We start from the raw sequence: 18996 nt of genomic DNA, 5'->3' as shown, positions 1-18996 counted from the left end.
GAATAGCAGCTATCATTTTCTACGTTTCCTTCATTCTTGTACCAGAAATCAGGGTTATTACCCTGATTACTTTATAAAAATGCACAGAGACTCAGTAAAAGATTTCTTTCTGGAGCATCCTGTGTCGGGCCCCAGGCTTCTAACTCCAGGATGGGCGTGTGCTCTCTGCCTGGGCTGCAGGTCCTGGTGGTCCGGCTTCGGGACAGCCTGATGAAGATGGGTGAGGAGCTCTCACAGGCAGCCATGGCCGAGTCCCAGCAGAGGGAGAGCAGCCAGTATTACCAGCGGCGCCTGGAGGAGCTGAAGGTGGACATGGAAGAGCTGGTGCAGCGGGAGGCCGAGGCCAGCCGGCGGTGCGTGGAGCTGGTGAGTGTGGTCCTGTGATGGAGGCTTCAGGAGGGGAGCCCTCCTTCCTTCTGAATGGGAGCCTCAGGGCCTGGTCCCTGGGGCCTTTGGGGGTAGACCGGAAGCAGGGAAGAAACTGGAAGGGGATGGGCTGTGAGCCGGGGGCTGCAAACAGGGCCGGTCCAAAGTGAGCCAGTCGCATTCACTCCTGCAGGATGACTTCCAGCTACCTTTGTGCCTCAGACTCCGGACTTTCTCTTCCTGCCTCACACATTCTCCTCCAGAGGCAGGGCGGCCTCGTGCAAAGAGGAGAGAACCAACGTTTATTAAATGTCTCCCTTGCATGGAGCCTTAGCACCCATAATGCCGTGTAAGCGTCGTAATAACTCTATGAAGTCAGTATTATTATCCCATTTTACAGATGAGGAAACTGAGGCTTGACAGAGCTGAGATAATTAGTCAAGGTCATACCTTGTAAATGTCAGAGGTCTTTCTGGACTGTTAACAGCAACCACAAAGATAAAAGATAAAAACAATCATGCTAAACCCACCATTTATTAAGCACTGGCTATGTGCCAGTTCTGGGTTAAACCTTTCTTGTTTAAATCTTCCTGTCAGTACTGTGAAGTAGATGGGAAAACTGAGGCACGGGACACACGTGCCAGATTGAGGCCCAGAGTGGTACATTCACCTGCCTGAGGCCACATGCAAGTAAGACTTGGAACCCAGGTCTGTCCAACTCTGTAGTCTCTACTTTTATTCACTAAGCCATGCCTGTCCCCTGGTGTGGCCCAAGGTGCATTTTAAAATTTGTTTCCTTCCCAGTGGGAAGGTTTCTCCATTGTTCACTGTATTTTTCTGAGAACAGTTTCCTGCAGGGATCACAGAGCGTCTGAGAGTGCCCACTCCTCCTTTTCCCCACGAGCCCAGATATCCCCGAGCCTCTAGGTTTCCGCTTCTGCAGCCTGGGAGGCATCTGGCACCCCCTTTGCCCTCCACCATAGAGCCTTCTCTGAGACAACCCAGAACGTGCTGCCGTTCGGCCCAGAGGGCTTTAAATCACCGTCGTCGTCTCCTCCCTGCCCTGTCCGCTCTGGTTTTGTGACAGGTCTCACCACCTTGTCCTCCTGCAGCAAGTATGTTTCCCGGGCCACTGCCTCCCGCGGCCAGTGTCAACCCCATAGCTCTGCCCCTGACAAGCCAGCAGCCCGGCTGTCATGTTGGGATGAGGTGAGGCTCCGCACAGAGACCCAGGTTCCCAGACAGATCCAAGCCCCGTGACTGGCAGCGCCTCCACCCGCCTTGGCCCTGGCAGAGGGAAAGGCTCTTTCTTCCAACTGCCGGGCTAACTTCCTCATTAACCAGCCCTGCTGCTCTTGCAGCTGTGTCCCCTCCTGCCATCTCTGGCTGCAGCGAGAGAACATCCCCAGCACTCCTCCTCCGATGTCTTCTTCAACTGGCCGGACACCAGGCTTTCCCATCACATCAGATAGTGGTTTTCCTCCTCTCCCCTCTGCTCTTTTCCTCTCTCTCCCTCTCCCTCCTCTCCTCTCCTCTCCTCTCCTCTCCTCTCCTCTCCTCTCCTCTCCTCTCCTCTCCTCTCCTCTCCTCTCCTCTCCTCTCCTCTCCTCTCCTCTCCTCTCCTCTCCTCTCCTCTCCTCTCTTCTCCCCTCTCTTCTCACTTTCCTCTCCCTACCCCCATTCCCAGGGACATGTTCAGATCTTTAAAGGCCCTAAAATCTGGAAAAGATTATAATGCAACCCCCATATATGGGTCAAAACTGCAAAGCACAAAGCTTATGTGTATGCTAAAATTAAGACTTGCATCTTTCTCTGTTTTCTCATTGTAAGATTCTGGGTAAGCTTACCGAGGCTGAACTATTCTTTTTGTTTTGGTGTGTTTGGGGTTGGGCGGTGTATCAGCTTTCCATGGCTGCCTTAGAAATTTACCCCAAAGTGGGTGGTTTAAAACAAAGTGGGTGGTTTAAAACAAGAGAAATTTATTCTCTCACAGTTGCGAAGGCCAAAAGTCAGAAATCAAAGTATTGGCAGGTCTGTGCTCCCTCTGATGGGTCCAGGCTAGAATTATTCTGTGCTCTTCCAAATTCTGGTGGTTCCGGGTGTTCCTTGGCTTATGGCCGGGTCACTCCAGTCTCTGCCACTGTCTTCACATGGTTCCTCATCCTGTGCGTGTATGTCTCAGATACCCATCTGCCTTTTCTTCTAAGGCCACCTGTAATTGGATTTAGGGCCCACTCTAAATCCAAGTTGATTTCATCTCAGGGTGCTTACTTTAATTTCATTCGTAAACACCGTTTTTCTGGATAAGGCCATATTGACAGGTTCTGGGAGGACGTAACGTTTGGGGGCCACCCTTCGGCCCACTACGGAGGGAGGGCGTGTTCCTTCACAGCCGGTTGTTTCTGCAGTGATTCCGTGCATGGGCAGGGCTCACGGGGACAGTGTTACGCTGGCAGACCTGTCCTAATAGGGGATGTCCCGAGCTCACCAACCTACCTGCCCTCAAGTAGGCCCCTTGCCTTTGAGCCCTGGGATATTTCCTCTGGGGGAGGAGAGGATATCATATTTTCTTACTTTCTCATTTATCCATTTATTCACTCAACACCAACTCTGGGCCTGGCATGGGGATGGGCGTTGGAGGGGAGGGGCGGGGAATCATAACGTCCCTGATTTTTACACACTCACAGTGTGGACAGAATGCTGCTCAGTGGGAGAGTTCAGTGAACACTGTCATTTTCAGAGTTGCGTGGCATCCTGGCACTTTTCCAGGCATCCCAGGAGGTGACATCTCACCTCTCAGGTTCATGTCTGTGCCGCCAACTTCCCTTCCTCCACCCTACCCCTGTAGGGTAAGCGGGGAGCTTCTCTGTGCCATGTGTTCTCGATAAGCTTCACCTGCAAGGCAGTCAGTCAAGGTTCTGGTTCTTTCGTTCATGCGATTGGTATGTATCCCTAGGTTTTACTCTGGGCCAAACCCAGTGCTGGATGCTGGGGACCAACAGGGAACAAGACACACCCTCACCCTTGAGGAACGCGTGCTGAAGGGAGAGGTATTGCCACGGCCATTGCTTGTGTATTTTATATGTTTCTCTGCAGTGGTCGCTCAGAGATTTCACAGGCAAAACAAAGGGTCTGTGTACTGGGATTTGGAGGGTTCCTAGAAGACCAGTTGGCATCATGCCCCCGGTCATCACCACAAATCACTCCTTTGAGTAAACCATTGCCCATTTCATCTTCTATTTTTAAAGTTCACATCTCTCTGGGAGGGATAGTGAATTTCTGAACTCCCTGGGCCAAGCATACCTTCCTTCCTTCATTCGTTCCTTGGACAAACACTGATTGAGTCGATCTGGGCTTAGGCTCTTTGCCGATGTCATCTTCTTTCACGCTTACGTCACCCCAGCAGGTCCGGACGCAAGGGGTGCCTGGCCCAGGGCTGCAGAGTCAGGAGTGGCGGAGCTGGGATCGGCCTCCCCGCGTGTCCAGTGCTAAAGCTTTCACTGGGACACCACGCTGCCCTCCCAACCCAACCCTGCTGAAAAATGGCTCTTCTGTGGAGACCCCAAAAAGGATCCCACACTCTGGGCCCTGGTGAGAAGCGGGAAGGATATTGATGGATCTCCCCTCAGTGTTCCTTTCCACCCTGTCCCATTTGTCACTGTTGGTGTTGGTTTAAAGGGCCGCAGGTTGTTCCATGTGAATGATTTACACCCCGGGCTGGCAAACCGGCATGTCCAGATCAGGATCAATTACCCCGCCGATGGAACTTCTCTTCCCAGAACACAGAAAAATGAGGTTTTGCCATTAATTTTCGTAAATGCATTATTCCTGGCGACTCCAGGAACCATTATGGAGAAAAGAATATTCTGGCTCTAAGTCATTCAAGTCCTTTTTCCGCTGGGGTGGCAAGACAGCTTATCCGTGGGTTTATATCCTGTTGTTTTTCAATAGTTACAGAGCTCAGGGGAAACCACCTCAGCCCCAGGTCAGGGTGACCAAGGGCGGTCAAGGACAGTTGGAAGAGTTAGAGTTGAGGGTGACAGGAAGGCCTGCCCTCTGCCGGCTTTCAGCCAGATGCACTGGCTTTGGAGGCTACACCTGTCGGGTTACCCTTCAGCACCTTGGCCTGACTCTCTATAGTCTTAACTTTCCCCTGAAAACCTTAGATAGCGCCTCTGCTCACTCTTAGTTCAGCACCCAGTGACCCAAGCTAGAAATCACGGTGGCCCATCTGTCTCTGAGTCATACAGATTAATGGCCACACCTGCTGATTTTATCCTACCGAGGTATTTTTCAAATCCATCCTTTCCAGTCCCGGCCCCGCGTCCTCTGTCTCTGTTTTAATCTGCAGCCCCTCTGGTCTGGGCCTGTACAGTTACCTTGTATCTTGGCTCCCCACTGTTCCTCCACTCTGGCTCCTTCCTGCCAAAGGTCATTCTAGAAGGGACACATCTTACTGTGTTGCTCTTCTGCTAAGAAACCTTCCCTGGCTCTCCACTGCCTCCAGAGCAAAGCCCCCACTTCTCTGCAGAAATCTAGCCTCTGTAGACTCCTCTGCCTTTGGCTGTCTGCCTCTCGTCGCCTCGCGTGATCTACTCAAGCACAAAGGCGTCAGGCCCCAGCGCCAGGTCATTTCTGGGCTCGTCACCTTTGTCCTCCTGCATCCTTCTGCCCGCCTGCTCAGCCTGTAACAGGTCAGAGCTCACCTCCAGGAAGCCCTCACTGTTACCCCCACCCGTCACTAAGTTACGTACCTCCTCTGTGTTCCCACATCGCCTTGTGTTCACCCCATTCATACGGATTATTGTCATTGCTTGTGTTCTTGTCTTCCTAGACAGGGAGCACCTGAGAGGGGGGGTGGGTTTTATTTGACTCTTGGTGTCCAGTTCAGGGTTAGGCACAGGTAGATTCTCAGAAATTGCTGAATGAATAGTTTCCACAGCATTTTGAAGTTTTACCTTTTGAGAGAACAGCTCAAAAATTATCTTAAAAATTGGAACTTTTCAAATCAACACATTTTACTTTGCATCCTACCATGTACCCGTCCCTGTGCCTGATGTTATGGGAGATGCAGACGTGAATGGACCAGGGACTGTGCCTCTGGAGACCTCAAGTTCCAGAGGAGGAGATGCATGTGTCTCTAAATACTTCTGGTACAGGATGGGATGTGCGAGCAAAGGAGGAAGTGGTTTGGTAGAACCGGGAAACATGGAGAAGATTGCACGGAGGATGCAGTGTTGGCCAGCAGCTTTGCGCAGGCAGCCATCTGATCGTGATCGTCTCAACCTCGTCATCGTCTCTGATCTGCGTTCAGCAAACGTCTAGGGCTCGCCTGCCGTGTGGCGCCCATGTCCAGGTCTCCAGAAAGGCAGAGATTAAACCCACATATCGGGATGTAAACACAGACTCTTCACCTCCACCTTTCTTACTTCTCTTCCTTCTTTCTCCTTGCAGCTCCCCCACTGGCCGCCAGCTACAAAACCCCTCCCTCCCCCCACTGCCACCTGCTCTCTCCCGCTGCTTCTCTTGCTGGACAAGTTCTCACTTGACTGGGTGTGGACACGTGGTTTCTCTCTCTCTTTCTCTCTCATTTCCTCACACAGTTGTTCTGGCTCCTCTTGGGAAGAAGGAGGGTGTGTATTAGCTTCTCAGGGCTGCTGTAACAGATTGCCGAAAGCTGGTTGTCTTAAAACAATAGAGGTGTGTTGTCTCACAGTTCTGGGCACCAGAAGTCTGAAGTCAGGGTGTCAGCGGGGCCACTCCCTCGGAAGGCTCTAAGGGAGACTCCTTCCTCCTTCCACCAGCTTCTGGGGGCTCCGGGCGTTCCTTGGCTACGGCCACATAACTTTAATCTCTGCCTCCGTCTTCACATGGGCTTCTTCTCTGCCCTGTCTCTGTGTCCTCTCTTCTCATAAGGACACCAGGCCTTGGATTTAAAGCTCCCCTAATCCAGTATGACCTCATCTTAACTAACTACATCTGCAAAGACCCTATTTCCAAAAAGGTCACATTCTGAGGTTCCAAGTGGATATGATTTTGGGGAGGACACCTCAGCTCACTGCAGGCTGGTGGAAAGAACATTGGACTTGAAGTTTGAGACCTCGGGCGGCTAAGTTAACGCTGCAGAACCTCAGTTTCCCCATCGGTAAATTGGGAGCAAAATACAACCGATCTCATTGGGAGGCTGTGAGGAGTAAATGAGATGGTGTAGGTGAAAGTGCCCGATGATAGCACACAGTAGGCACTTAATAGATGCTCCCTTGTTTTCCTTCCCCTTTCTTTTCACTCCTCCCATGACTCTTTCTTGGTCCACTCAGACTTTGTCACAAGTCTGCCAGCTCTGCGGCCGCATCCCGTCCTGCGCGCACGATGGCTGGGGCAGTGTTGATGAGAGCTAGCGCTTTACCGCTGACTGCGTGCAGGGCATTGGGTTAAGGACTTTACGTGAGATCTCTCTTCTAAGCCTCTCTGTCTGAGGTAACTATCCCTGTTTCACCAATAAAGAAACTGAGATTAGAGAACTGAAGCAACTTCTCCAAAGTCACAGTCCCAGTTAAGTGGCTGAGTTAGAATCTGGACCAGGATCTCACCAGCTCAAGCCCATTCTCTCCCTCAGAAGATTTAGACACGTGGTATTTCCTCATTCAATACCTTTTTTAAAAGTGAGTCATAAAAATTAATGCTGCCTTTGATTCTGTAATATAGGGTTTCTCAGTCTTGGCATTATTGACATTTTGGGCTGAATAATTGTCTGATGTGGGGCTGTCCTGTGCTGTGTTGGATATTTAGCAGCATCTCTGGCCTCTACGCACCGGAAGCAAGTAGCTCCCCACCCAAGTCTTCACAATCAAAACTATCTCCCCTGGTGGCAGAGCGGTGGATTACCCTGGGCCCGGCAGAAAAGAGCTTGGGGACATGAGCAGATACAGCAGCCCAGTGAACCTGGCTGTCTGTCCGCATCTGACCGTGGTGCTGTTGGCCATTGGCCTGTTCTTCACCACCTGGTCCTTCCCTTAGGAGGTCACCACCACGTCCACTCGGGATATCTACAAAGAGCTCCTCATAGCTTTAGTGGCCTCACTCTTCATGGGCTTTGGAGTCCTCTTCCTGCTGCTCTGGGTCAGCATCTATGTATGAGCTCCCAAGGCTTCCAACCAGGTGGCTTCACTGAATCCCTGCTTTTGTAAATTGATTTTTTTTTTACTATGCCGGAAGTGTCCCATTGGCTGCTCACAATAAAGGCAGATGTGTGACCAAAAAAAAAAAAAACCTTCAGACCTTGGCAGATATACCCTGGGGAGCAAAGTCACCCTATTAATAATCACTGCTCTGATCTCATCCTCACAGTAACCCTTAAGGTAAACGTCTTTGATACTCCCCATTTTACGGATGGTCAAACTGAGACTCAGGGCAGAGGGGAGATGTGATGTGCCCCAGGTCACAGAAAAACTGGAGTGGGGGTCACATCAAAAGAGAAAAATTCAAGGGTGGGCGGAAGAGGCAGCCTAACACCCTCCGCATGAAGGAAAAAGACAGTAGCCGTTCCAGCAGGAGCCAGTCCTAACCTTTCCGAGACCCAGAGGTGACTTCGCAGCAGAGTCTAATTCTCAGTGGAACGGGAGGCCTCGCTGCAGCCTGTGTGCTTTTAATAATGTTTAAATAAAACATGGGAGCATGGGTGAGACCTCCGCACCAAGCCTGGCTTGTCAGCAGCCCGAGCAGTCATAAATAGTTAATAGACAACCACTCATGGCTCTACTTCTTTTAAACCTAGCATCAATTATATATGGTTCATGAATTATTTATTTGGTGTTACTCTGGGGTATATTTTCCACTTTCGGGGGCGGGGGGAAATGAAAACAATATGAGGCCTAAAAGAGATGAGGGGATGTCTCCCTTCTGTGTTGGTGAATTTTCCTGTGAGGAGAAAGCCTCCCATGGATGCAATGAAGAGGTTCACTTTGAACTGGGATCTGGGAAGACTCTGCTAGATCACCAGGAGAAGAGCTTGGGGTGGCGGTGTTCTGGCAGAGGGTTAACAACCGGCTCTCCAGCGTAGGTGGAATCCCAGTTGGTCTGTAGTGTTTTCCAGTCTCTGTGGTGTAAATCTTGCCCCCCGGGGCTGGTTTCCAGCTAACGATGTTGGGAAGCCACGCCCAGCAGTACTGTTACATGGCATCTCCACTGGACAGACATGATGGACAAAAACAACTTCAAAAGCATGGGCAGAATGTTAGTAAAATTAGGAAGCAATGTGTTTTGAGTATGTGTTACCTTTGTCTTTAATGTGATTTATTTAATTGTAAGTTGACATTCAATTTTTAATACGTATTTGTGCAACAGTTGGCTCGCAAAATTCCTGAAAACTCAGCAATCAGCTCTTGCCAGTCTGTGGGAGTCTCCTTGGGGTGGGGTCGCCCTGCCCTGGTTCGGAGTAGAAGCAGCAGAAGCGTGGAGTCCGAAGGCTCTCACATCCAATCTCATCGCTCACTGACTGTCTCTTTTTAAGCCAGATTACTTCACTATGAGAACTCTGTCCTCTTGAGGAGGACGTTCTTTCACCTCATGTATGAAATGGGTGTGATCAGATCTACTCAGAGAGACTGAAGCGAGTAATCCACACCATGCTTCTCGCTCCGCCTGTCACATAACTGTCCCTGCAGGCGTGCTGGCTGCTGTGTCTTCCCCTCTGGTTCTCTTTCTCCTGTCTTCTGAGAATCTGGCCATAGCTGGTAAGGGCTTCAGGAAGCCCAAAGCCAGATTCTGTTTAGTTTTCGTGTTTGTTTTCGCTTTGGGTTTGTTTTGTTTTTTGGCCGCCCAAAGACCCATGTTTTCAAACTCTAGGTCAGAACACAGACCCCTCCCACAACCTGCCCCACCACCCCCCGGAGGTATATCCACCAAACCCAGAATTAAGGGTTTCATTTTAAAAAGCTCTCAGTGTTTTTCTCCCGCCAGTGTCTTTGAACTTCAGAGCATAAAGATGAAGTCTTTTGGCTGAGAACTGAAGTATTTAAAAAGGCATTCCATGTGGAGGGCATTTGGGGCCATGAGCAGGGTATAAATAACACCTTTTATAGCTCTCTTGACAGGGAGATAGGTCTCCTAATTACTGTTCCGTTATCTCAGTGTGATCCAAAATGGCCCAACGCGTTTATAAACTCCCTGTTCACACACTGCTTCCCTCCCCACTAGTCACGGCCTCCTGTGCTCTCAGCTGGCAGGGGAGAACGTGGGCCTTTGTATCATCCCCACTTCCAGGCACTGTGGGCTCCTCTGCTTGTCTCCCCACAAAGGTTTCCATACAAAAGAAACTTGGTCCTAAGAGGGACTTAGAACCGGGTGTTGCCAGCCCCACACATATTTCTGAAATGGAATTTTTCCAAGCTCTCCTGATCCCAGGTGGTGAATGTGCTTGTCTCAATTCAAGAGGTGTTATCATCTAACGAAATGAGTTTCTTTGCGTCTGCCTCTGAGATGAGATATCTAGATAATAAAATCTATTAACAAAAGCCTACCTAGGAATAATTGGGTCTATTACTCCCTGACTTGTGGCTTTGTTTCTGCCACAAGTGAAAGTGCCACAAAGGGAAACAGACGCTCCAGTAATTAATCAGAATTGAAAGTTGCTAATAGCAGTTACAAATAGCGAGTGGAGTCTGGAGGAGGCAAACAGAAGAGCAAGTACGAATCTTGTCCCCAGAGACTTCATCAGTTGAACTTTCGTCACCTTAGACTTGTGGAAATTAGAGTAACTTAACCTCCCAAAGTTACTTAAAAAAAAAAAAAAAGTGGGAGGAGACATTGAGCGGTGCAGGTGTACATTAAATTATTAAAATAAATCCAATTGGAATTGTTTAGATGAGATTAAGCCACACTTAACTGCATGTCAGAGAGGCTTGGGAAGGTTAATCTTCACGACTGAAAGCACAATCATTGTCCCAGTTGGACATCTTCAGGCGATAGTGGTCCCAGGGAGCCCCAGATCAGACTCTGAATGTTTTAAATTCATTTCCAGACTATAATTTGGTTTGAAAAACAGTTCATCTCCTTCTGGTGCCCTTTTTCTTTTTTTGTCTTTTGTGGCTGAACTTAAACAATGAGAAAGTAGATGGAGACCTCAGAACTTGAGGATAGACCAAGCAATGGTAAAGAAAATGTTTTTGGGGGGAGAATTGGCTGATTTGGAATTGCAAGCATGTAGAAATAGAAATGGATGAGTGAAGTGGTCTAAATTACAGCTCTTTTGGTGGTAGGTGACAAACCTCGAACTGGCTTAAGCAAACGGAGTTTATCAGAAAAAAAAATTTGCTTACTTTTGCCCTCAAACATTGTTTGGCACATAGGAGGCGTAAAAAGTGCACGCCAAACGAAGAAGGAGCTTGACAGAAGTGGCAGAGGACTAGGAGTCAGGAGACTAGGTGCGAATCTCAGTGCCGTCACTTCCCTACTGTGTGCCTTTGGTCAAGATGCTCAACTTCTGTGTCTCTGTTATCTTATAAAATAGGGATAGTCATTGCAACTCCATCACATCATTTCAAGGCAGATTTAATGAAATAATGCATTTAAATGCTTATCACAGGGCATAAAGCAAACTCAATGTCACATCATCATCGTTACCACTACCTTAATTTGTTCAGGCTGCCATAACAAAACACCATAGACTGGGTGGCTTATAAACAACAGAAATTTACCACTCACTGTTCTGGAGGTTGGGAAGTCCAAGGTCAAGGCGCTAGCATGGTCGCATTTTGGCGAGGGTTCTCTGCCTGGTTCATGGCTGGTGCCCTCTTGCTGTGTCCTCACATAGTGGAAGGGTCTAGGACTGTCTCTGCCTTCTAATCCCATTCATGAGGGCACTATCGTCATGACCTGATCACTTCCAGAGGCCCCACCTACTAATACCATCCCCTTGGAGGTTAGGATTTCAAACTATGAATGGAGTGGAGGGCCAACGTTCAGACCAAGCAGCCATCATCACTGTCACCTCCATCATCACCACTACCACCATTGCCATCATCATTCACCATCCTCACCATCACCATCCTCATTCCCATCACTCTCATCATCGTCACCACCAGCATCACCATGAGAGTGAGACCCAGAGCAGAGAGCACAGAAGAGCCCCCCTCGAGAACAGGCAAGCTCTGAGCTTTAGAGCAGAGGTATAAGCCTAGGCAGTGGTTAAATCATTTCCAGTTGGACAGTTCTGGGAATTCTGTCCCCCACGTGCTGTCCCCCCACCCCCGTGACCCATGGGTTCATAGATGCCTCCTTTTGTGCTCAGTGTCCTGGGCACCAGCTGCATTGGAATTCCGTTCTTTGCCCAGTCTTGCCTTGGCTGCATTCCAGGTAAATGACCTGGAGCCCATCCTGCTGCATGGCACCTCTGCCGCCTGCCTGCTCACATAATTAGAATCAACACATTCATTTCCCTAAGAGCAGTCTAATCTTCACCCCGAAAAGTTTTCACATGGAAGAAGAAAGGCAAAGACAAGCTACATCTGTCCTTGTTCAGGCAATTTGCAGCTGTCCGCAGGTGACATCCACCCAGCTGGGCAGCTGAGCCAGGCTTCCTGTTCGCTTTTGGTGGGAGGTGATGCAGTCGATGCTGTTATTAAAGTTTGGCAGTGGTTTAGATATGCAGCGTCCTGCTGGAAGGAGGCTTATAAACAAACACTCAGGAGGAATCCTTCAGGCTCCAGCCTTTATGAGCTAATTGCAGGTGGGGGAAAAAAGACGACTGATGTGACTTCTCAGCAAACAAAAGGAAAAGAACTCAGGAAATAAGATGGTTTTCACTCCTTCTGAGAGGGTGGCCAAACCTCACGAGGTTGTACGCAGTAGCAATGAAATGTGCTATGCCAGGGATCCGCAAATGTTTTATGTAAAGGACCGGTAGTAAATATAGTTTAGACTTTGCAGGCCGTACTGTGTCTGTCGCAACTACTCATCTTTGCTGTAGCACAAAAGCAGCCAGAGACCGTACCTCAATGAATGAGCATGTGTGTTCCAATAAACCTTTATTCACAAAGACGGACTGGCAGTGGGCCAGATTTGGCCCCTAAGACTGTGGTTTGCCAACTGCTGCTCTAAGCTCCTTTGGAAGGAAAAGCAGAGTAGGGAATGCATAGCAGAACTAGATGTAAATCATGGCTCTAGCCCTTCCAGACTGTGTGTACAGGGCAAGTCACCTGCTTTCTTTTGAGTCTCAGTTTCCTCATCTGTAAAATGGGCTCTAAGGTGACCTGGATGTTAGAGGAGTGTCTTGCACATATTAAATGTCAATAAAGTGTAACTCTCCCTAGTACCCACCTCCTCACCCCTGCTAAAAATCACGAGGGAGTAAACCTGATGAAAGAAGGCTGCCTGGAGCTTTCCTGTTGGCCCCTGCTACAGCGACAGGATCGGTGATGCCAGTATTTCTGTAGCTCATGTGAAGGTCTAGCGGCTCTGAGTTTCCCAAGGATGGTCCTTCTGTTGTCCGTTTCTACCAGGGCCCTCCCACGCCAGGATGTCGTCCCTGGCTCAGCCCACCCATCTCCATCACAAGGACACAAATCAAGTTTCTGTGTACACACATCTCTTGTTAGAATGAGTAGCTAATGAGGGTAGTTTAACGTGAGGCCAACATTGAAGATTGTGTCTGCAGGTCAAGGACACTGTTTCAAAGCTAATATTATCTCTGTGTTCTAACTGGTGCGATTTTTAGACAAGGTCTTCAGGACAGTTCTGACGTTTGCGTGATGATGCTAATAGTTAAGACTCACTTGACGGGGTCGCGGGGGGCGGGGGGGGGGGGGGAGGAGATTGCTCTTTGTAGGAGAAGGGTAAACACAGCCCTGCTTTGTGACTCTGTGGATTTACATATTTATCGTTTCTGTTATGGACGTCAGCTGGAGGTTGATTTTAAGTTGGGTTATGTATAGTTTGTATTTACTTATTGTTGTCATTGTTGTGGCTGTTACGATTATTATTTCTATAACAGCCTACCATTTGTGTCAGGCCTAAACGTGGTTTGTACATTCTGCCATTTACTTCTCCCAAAGTCCCCGTGACCTACCTCCAAATCAAAGTGTCATTCTCAGACCAGCAGCCTTGGCTGCAGGACCTCAGGCCCCACCCCACACCTTTGAGTCATGATCTGCATTTTTTTTTTTTTTTTTTCCCTTCGGTACACAGGCCTCTCACTGTTGTGGCCTCTCCCGTTGCGGAGCACAGGCTCCGGACGCGCAGGCTCAGTGGCCATGGCTCACGGGCCCAGCCGCTCCGCAGCATGTGGGATCTTCCCGGACTGGGGCACGAACCCATGTCCCCTGCGTTGGCAGGCGGACTCTCAACCACTGTGCCACCAGGGAAGCCCCATGATCTGCATTTTAACAAGACCCTCAGGTGACCCACACAGACAGGAAGAGCCCTGATGTAGGCGCTTCACCCTGACTCTGTTACAAGCGAGGAGCAGGAGGCCGAGAAGGGAGACACAGGCCTCTTCCCATCCAGACCCTACTCACACCGTCTGCTGCCTAGTTTAGCTTATAGTCCCTGCCTTTGTATCAGTGATTTGGTGGTTTTGCTTCTGTGTCTTTTTCCCCCAGTGACACCGTCTACTTCCTTTCTTTTTCTTCTTCCTTTCTTCTAATTCTTTAAGAAGAATCACTTTCTTCTTAACCCTTCCAGGGCGGGGCCCAAAAGTTAACTACACACCCAGGAAGGGTTCAGCTATCTACTGCAGTGAGACATTTGCATAAGCAAAACTGAGAACCTGTGGGCTTTCTCTAGCTGCGGCGAGCGAGGTTACTCTTTGTTGCGGTGCGCGGGCTTCTCACTGCGGTGGCTTCTCTTGTTGTGGAGCATGAGCTCTAGCCACACGGGCTTCAGTAGTTGTGGTGCACGGGCTTTAGTAGTTGTGGCACGCAGGCTCAGTAGTTGTGGCTTACAGGCTCTAGAGCGCAGGCTCAGTAGTTGTGGCGCACGGGCATAGTTGCTCCGAGGCACGTGGGATCTTCCCAGACCAGGGCTCGAACCCATGTCCCCTGCATTGGCAGGCAGATTCTTAACCACTGCACCACTAGAGGAGTCTGAACCTCAGGATTTTAGAACAGGGGCCAGGTAGTAAATACTTTCAGCTTTGTGGACCACAGAGTCCCTCTGTCTCAACCTCTGAACTCTGACAGCAGCTGTAGACAAGACAAACTAGTGTAGTTGTGTTCCAATAAAACTTTATTTACAAAAACAGGCACAGGCCAGATATGATCCCAGAAGCCAGAGTTTGCGCCTTGTTTGGAACATAAAAGTTGAAAGGGTTTCCTCAGGTGCTGGGATTTGCGTAGTAAACTCACAGACCTACTTTAGAGGTTCCTAGGGGCCCCACTCGGACATGGGGCCGTTTTGAGGATGGTTTTGCCTAGTTCAGACCATGTCTCTCCCAGGACAGCATCTGGCCTCCAGAGAGGGAATGAGGGGAGGAAAGAGCTTCAAGGGGCTATGGCTGACGTGCTCCCTGGCGCTGGGAGAAAGCCAGAGAGCCTGTCTCTGAACGGAGGGAAACCAGTGAGAAGCCATTGGAACCACGCCTGCCTTCCCCGGAGCCAAGCCTCTGGATGAGAAGCAGGAGATGACCCTGAGCGGCTGCGAGGGCAGGAGGGACAGACCCGGGAGAGCCCTGGGCCCAGCTGCGGGGCGGATGTGATGAGGCTGTCCCTCCCCAAGGCACGTGCCACCAGGCCGTAACCTTGAGACGTGCAGGGGAGAGAGCGCGCAGCGCTTGGCAGTTGCTTTTCCTCCCTGCTGGGTCCGTAAAGGACTAAATGGACCATGAGCAGCCACGTGGCTGTTGTAATTCTAGACTCCATCAAAGGGAAGATCAAAAAAGTGCACCAAGGGAGCTTCCTTCAGCATCTCTGAGTCTTCCTGCTGGGAGCCCGGGAGCTGACACGTACTGCCTGTCCGTGCTGTGGCCCACCTCGTGCCCCATCTCATTAAATAGGCACTTCCAATCCTTGGAGCGAGGTGGTATTTTTATCTCTGTTTTACACATTTTAAAGAGGCTTACATAGAGGTGAAGTGACTTGCCCAAGGCTGGATAGCTAAGAAAGATTGGCACCGGGATATGGAATCAGTCTCATGACACTAAAACCTATGCTCTTAATCGCAGTGCCAGTGTTTCTCAAGCATCAGTGCATACAGCTCACCCGGGGATGTTCAAAGGCAGAACCTGAGTCAGCAGGGCTGGGACAGGGCCGGAGAGCCTGCATTTGTGACCGGCGTCCTGGTGATGCTGGCACACGGACCTCCCTGGGAGTGGCTGGCCCTACATGATACCCCCTCCTTTTTCCAGAGCCTCTGAAGTCACGGGAAGGGGAGGCTTATGTTTTGTAAGATGAGGTCACACAGCAGGAAGTGGCTCATTCAGGATTCAGATTCATATTGGTGTGATCCAGAGTCTGTGTCCTCTAAATTAATGTCTCCCACCTACCATTATGCCTTTAGCTTGACCCCCACCTGGGGTCGATTTTGCCACTCAAGTAATAATATCTTACAGTATCTGGAGACATTTTCGGTTGGCACAACTTAGGGGCGGGGTGGTGCTGATACCTAGTGGGTCAGAGGCCGGGGTTGCTGCTAAGCATCCTGAAACACCCAGGACCACTCCCTTCCCCCCGCCAACAAAGATTCATGTGGCCCCAATGGCAGTAATGCTGAAGTTGAGAAACCCTGCATTTTAGCTCAGCCTTCTTCAGTCCAGAAAATCAAAATCCATCCAGAACCCCTCTCCAGAGGCCACATAGCGCCCATGAATTAGAGGAGTTAGCATTTGAAACCGTCCCACAAAAGTGGCATGAATCAGTGAGAATCGTAACTAGCAAAAATGTCCACTTCCCAATGGGTGGGTGGAAATTTCCCCGAGTCTGAAACGCGGCCAGGGTGTTCGTGTCTCTGTGACATCCTCTTGCCTCTGCAGATGGAAGCCAGTCAAGTCTAGAGGTCACTGTCTTCATCTCTGGTCGTCTTCACGCCTGGCCACCGCTGCTTATCAAGTGTCTTTTGCTGTTTGTGTCGCACACGCCGTTTTCTCTGACAGTAGCTCCTTCACCTGTTTCTCAGCGAGATGGCATTGTCTCTGGTCCAAGCACAAGGAAAGCCAGGACGGCCTTGATTGCCAATACCAATGTCTCTCTGGTCCTTGTTCTCCCTGATCAGTTCTTGCGGGGAACGTATCTAATAATACAAGACCATTAATGGGGGTTGATTTACCTGGGAGGGATTGCTTTCCCCGCTCACCCGAGTTCATTCGTGATGGTACTTTGGTTTGTTGAGAACGCCGGCCAGGGCTTTAGTTGTGATGAGGCCATCAGATGTGTCTGAAAAAAGAAGGAGATGTGAAGAGGGAAGAAGCAGTGTGATAAATAATGTCTCACATGCGCTCAGCTCGTCACAGTTTACAAAGCACCTGAATGTGACTCGAGCCTCACAGTATTCTGTGTTAAAGATCGGGAGGGAACCGATATTGATGGAGTTGAGGGGACAGACTCGAGGGTGTGCTTGTTGGTGCCTGGGGAGCCCGTGCGGATGTGGGGCTCGTTGCCAGGTCTCGAGTCTGGTGTGGGTCTCCACCTCACCCCTGTGCTGACTCGCGCTGGCTGTGCCTACCTGGCATAGCTGCTGGGATGTGGTCACTTGGGTCACTGCTGGCTTGGGTGACTTTATTCGGGGGCCGTTTTCCGACTCCTGTATCTGTGGGCAGTGTCTGCAGTCTCTTGCCACGTCTCTCCTGGGACGCTCTGGACACATACGGATGCTGGCAGGGATGAGACCTAACCTGCCCTGGGGGGTCGGCACATCGGCAGTCAGGATTTTATCTGATGTGGGCGCATGTTTGCGTGACTTGGGACCTGGCAGTGATGGAGTGGGACAAAATGTGAAAGTGTTCTGGTGGAGAGGGGACTGGAAGGATGTGGGGGACCACGTTTGGGGCATTAAAATGGTGTGGCCAGTGGGGTGTGAGACTGAGGTCACCAGATGCCTAAATGAGGCGTGTGGGAGGGCCAGGAGGAATGGGGGAGTGGGGGAGAAGAGACCCCCCCAAACTTGCTGTGTTTCACAAGGTGTCACCCAGTAGTTCTGAGAGCAGGACAGAGGGCTGATGTTTATCAAGCATAAAACTTGCTGTGTTTTATCTGACATTTCAAGCACCTTCCACCCATGAGTCCTCAGCTAGTCCCACAGCACAGTGATGCTGTCAGTACTCCTAATTTACAGGTGAGGAGACTGAGGGTCAGGGAGGTGGGTGACAGGCTTGCTCATAGTCATGCCGCAAGTGGTGGAGCTGGGTTGCAAGCCCATGTCTGTGTGAGTTGAAGACCTGTGGTGGTCAGACCCGCTGCCTACGGCCCCCACCGTGAATGTAGAGCTGGGAGAATTGAAAGCTGAATATTTATGGGGTGACTTCTAAGTTCCAGCTACTGCATTAGGCATTTGAGATATTAGGCTGAGTATAGCCCTACTCATAAGGAGCTCAGTATAGCAGGAAATTAGAAATTGGAAATTAATTACAATCTGATGGAGGTGTATGCTTAACTCAGTGACTTGTCCCAAAACACAGAGATGAAAGTGGCTGATTCTACCCAGGGGGGCCAGAGAGGCCATCCCAGAAGAAGTGGCTGTGGAATGGGTCTTGAGGGATGAATAGGAGTTCACTTGTCAGAGTAGAGAAGAGCACTCCAGGTGGAGGAATGGTAGGTCCAAAGGCACAGAGGCATGAAAGGACACGGCATGTTTGAGCACTGTGGGAATTACTGATGTGTGGGTGCACTGTTGGCCATGGAAGGAGAGGAACCTTGGAAGGTGAGTTGGAAGAAAGACTGTGAAAGCCTTGATAGGCTCAACTGCACAGTCTGGACTTGGGGAGGTGAAGAGGCACTGAAGTCTCTTAAGCAGGAGAGGACTCAATTGGATTAAAAAGATTCTCCCTTGGATGCTGTATGGAAGGTGGATTGGAGAGGGGGCTGGATTGAAGAGGAGGACCAAGACGATGCGAACCTTCAGGAGCTGGTGATGAAGACTAAATTTCAGGGGATGGAGAGCTGGGGAAGGAGGCAAGAGATAAGCCCACTGTGTTGATATGAGATTCTGTACTTGAGGATCAGAGAAGGGGCCAGGGGTACGTAGGAATAAGTTGTTCTCTCACTTTAACTTCTTTGGATGCAAAACCTGAGGCCACTTGAGAAGTTTCAGAGTCCGGTTCAAAAGTTCAGTAATTCAAAGTTCAAAGTTTCAATAGTGTCTCTATTTCTGCAGTCATGTGGGATCGTGGGCTGGGAAGATCTATGAGCTTCATTTCCATTTAAATTGAAATAAGACATGTCAAAGGTGGCTTGATAATTACTGCCTGGAGCAACGGCCCTCTGATGAGGGAAGTGTGGTGTCGGTGTACATGGTACAGAGAATTTCCGCATTTGAGGCTTAATTACGTTGATGTAATTATTTGTCAGGAAAATCAGATGGCACAGATATGTCATATTTGCACTGGAGCAGAAAAAAATGAAATGCCTTTTTTCCTTTTTGCAGGAAGCAGTTAGGTGGGCAGCTCTGGGAAGTGGGGAGTGGGGTGTTTGGATTCACGCCAGGTCA

General features: G+C 49.9%; 1 protein-coding gene and 1 pseudogene across 5 annotated transcripts in view; both read left to right on the top strand.

Moving 5' to 3' along the window:
• The window catches only part of MYO18B (myosin XVIIIB), a 238668-nt gene that overhangs the window by 174912 nt on the left and 44760 nt on the right, over nucleotides 1-18996 (top strand). For all 5 annotated transcript variants that reach the window (XR_004345504.1, XM_032603528.1, XM_032603530.1 and 2 more), the window contains exon 39: nucleotides 181-366. Coding sequence is in view for 4 of the 5 variants with exons in the window: in XM_032603528.1 (XP_032459419.1) it covers nucleotides 181-366 (186 nt within the window). In the remaining variant the exon portion in view is untranslated. The remainder of the gene's footprint in view (nucleotides 1-180; nucleotides 367-18996) is intronic.
• On the top strand, nucleotides 7282-7503 carry LOC116739260 (annotated as a pseudogene).

This window comes from Phocoena sinus, chromosome 14 (genome assembly GCF_008692025.1).
Source record: "Phocoena sinus isolate mPhoSin1 chromosome 14, mPhoSin1.pri, whole genome shotgun sequence".
Taxonomy (NCBI): Eukaryota; Metazoa; Chordata; class Mammalia; order Artiodactyla; family Phocoenidae; genus Phocoena; species Phocoena sinus.
The sequence above is the reverse complement of the archived record's forward strand: the minus strand, read 5'-3'. Positions and strand labels throughout refer to the sequence as shown.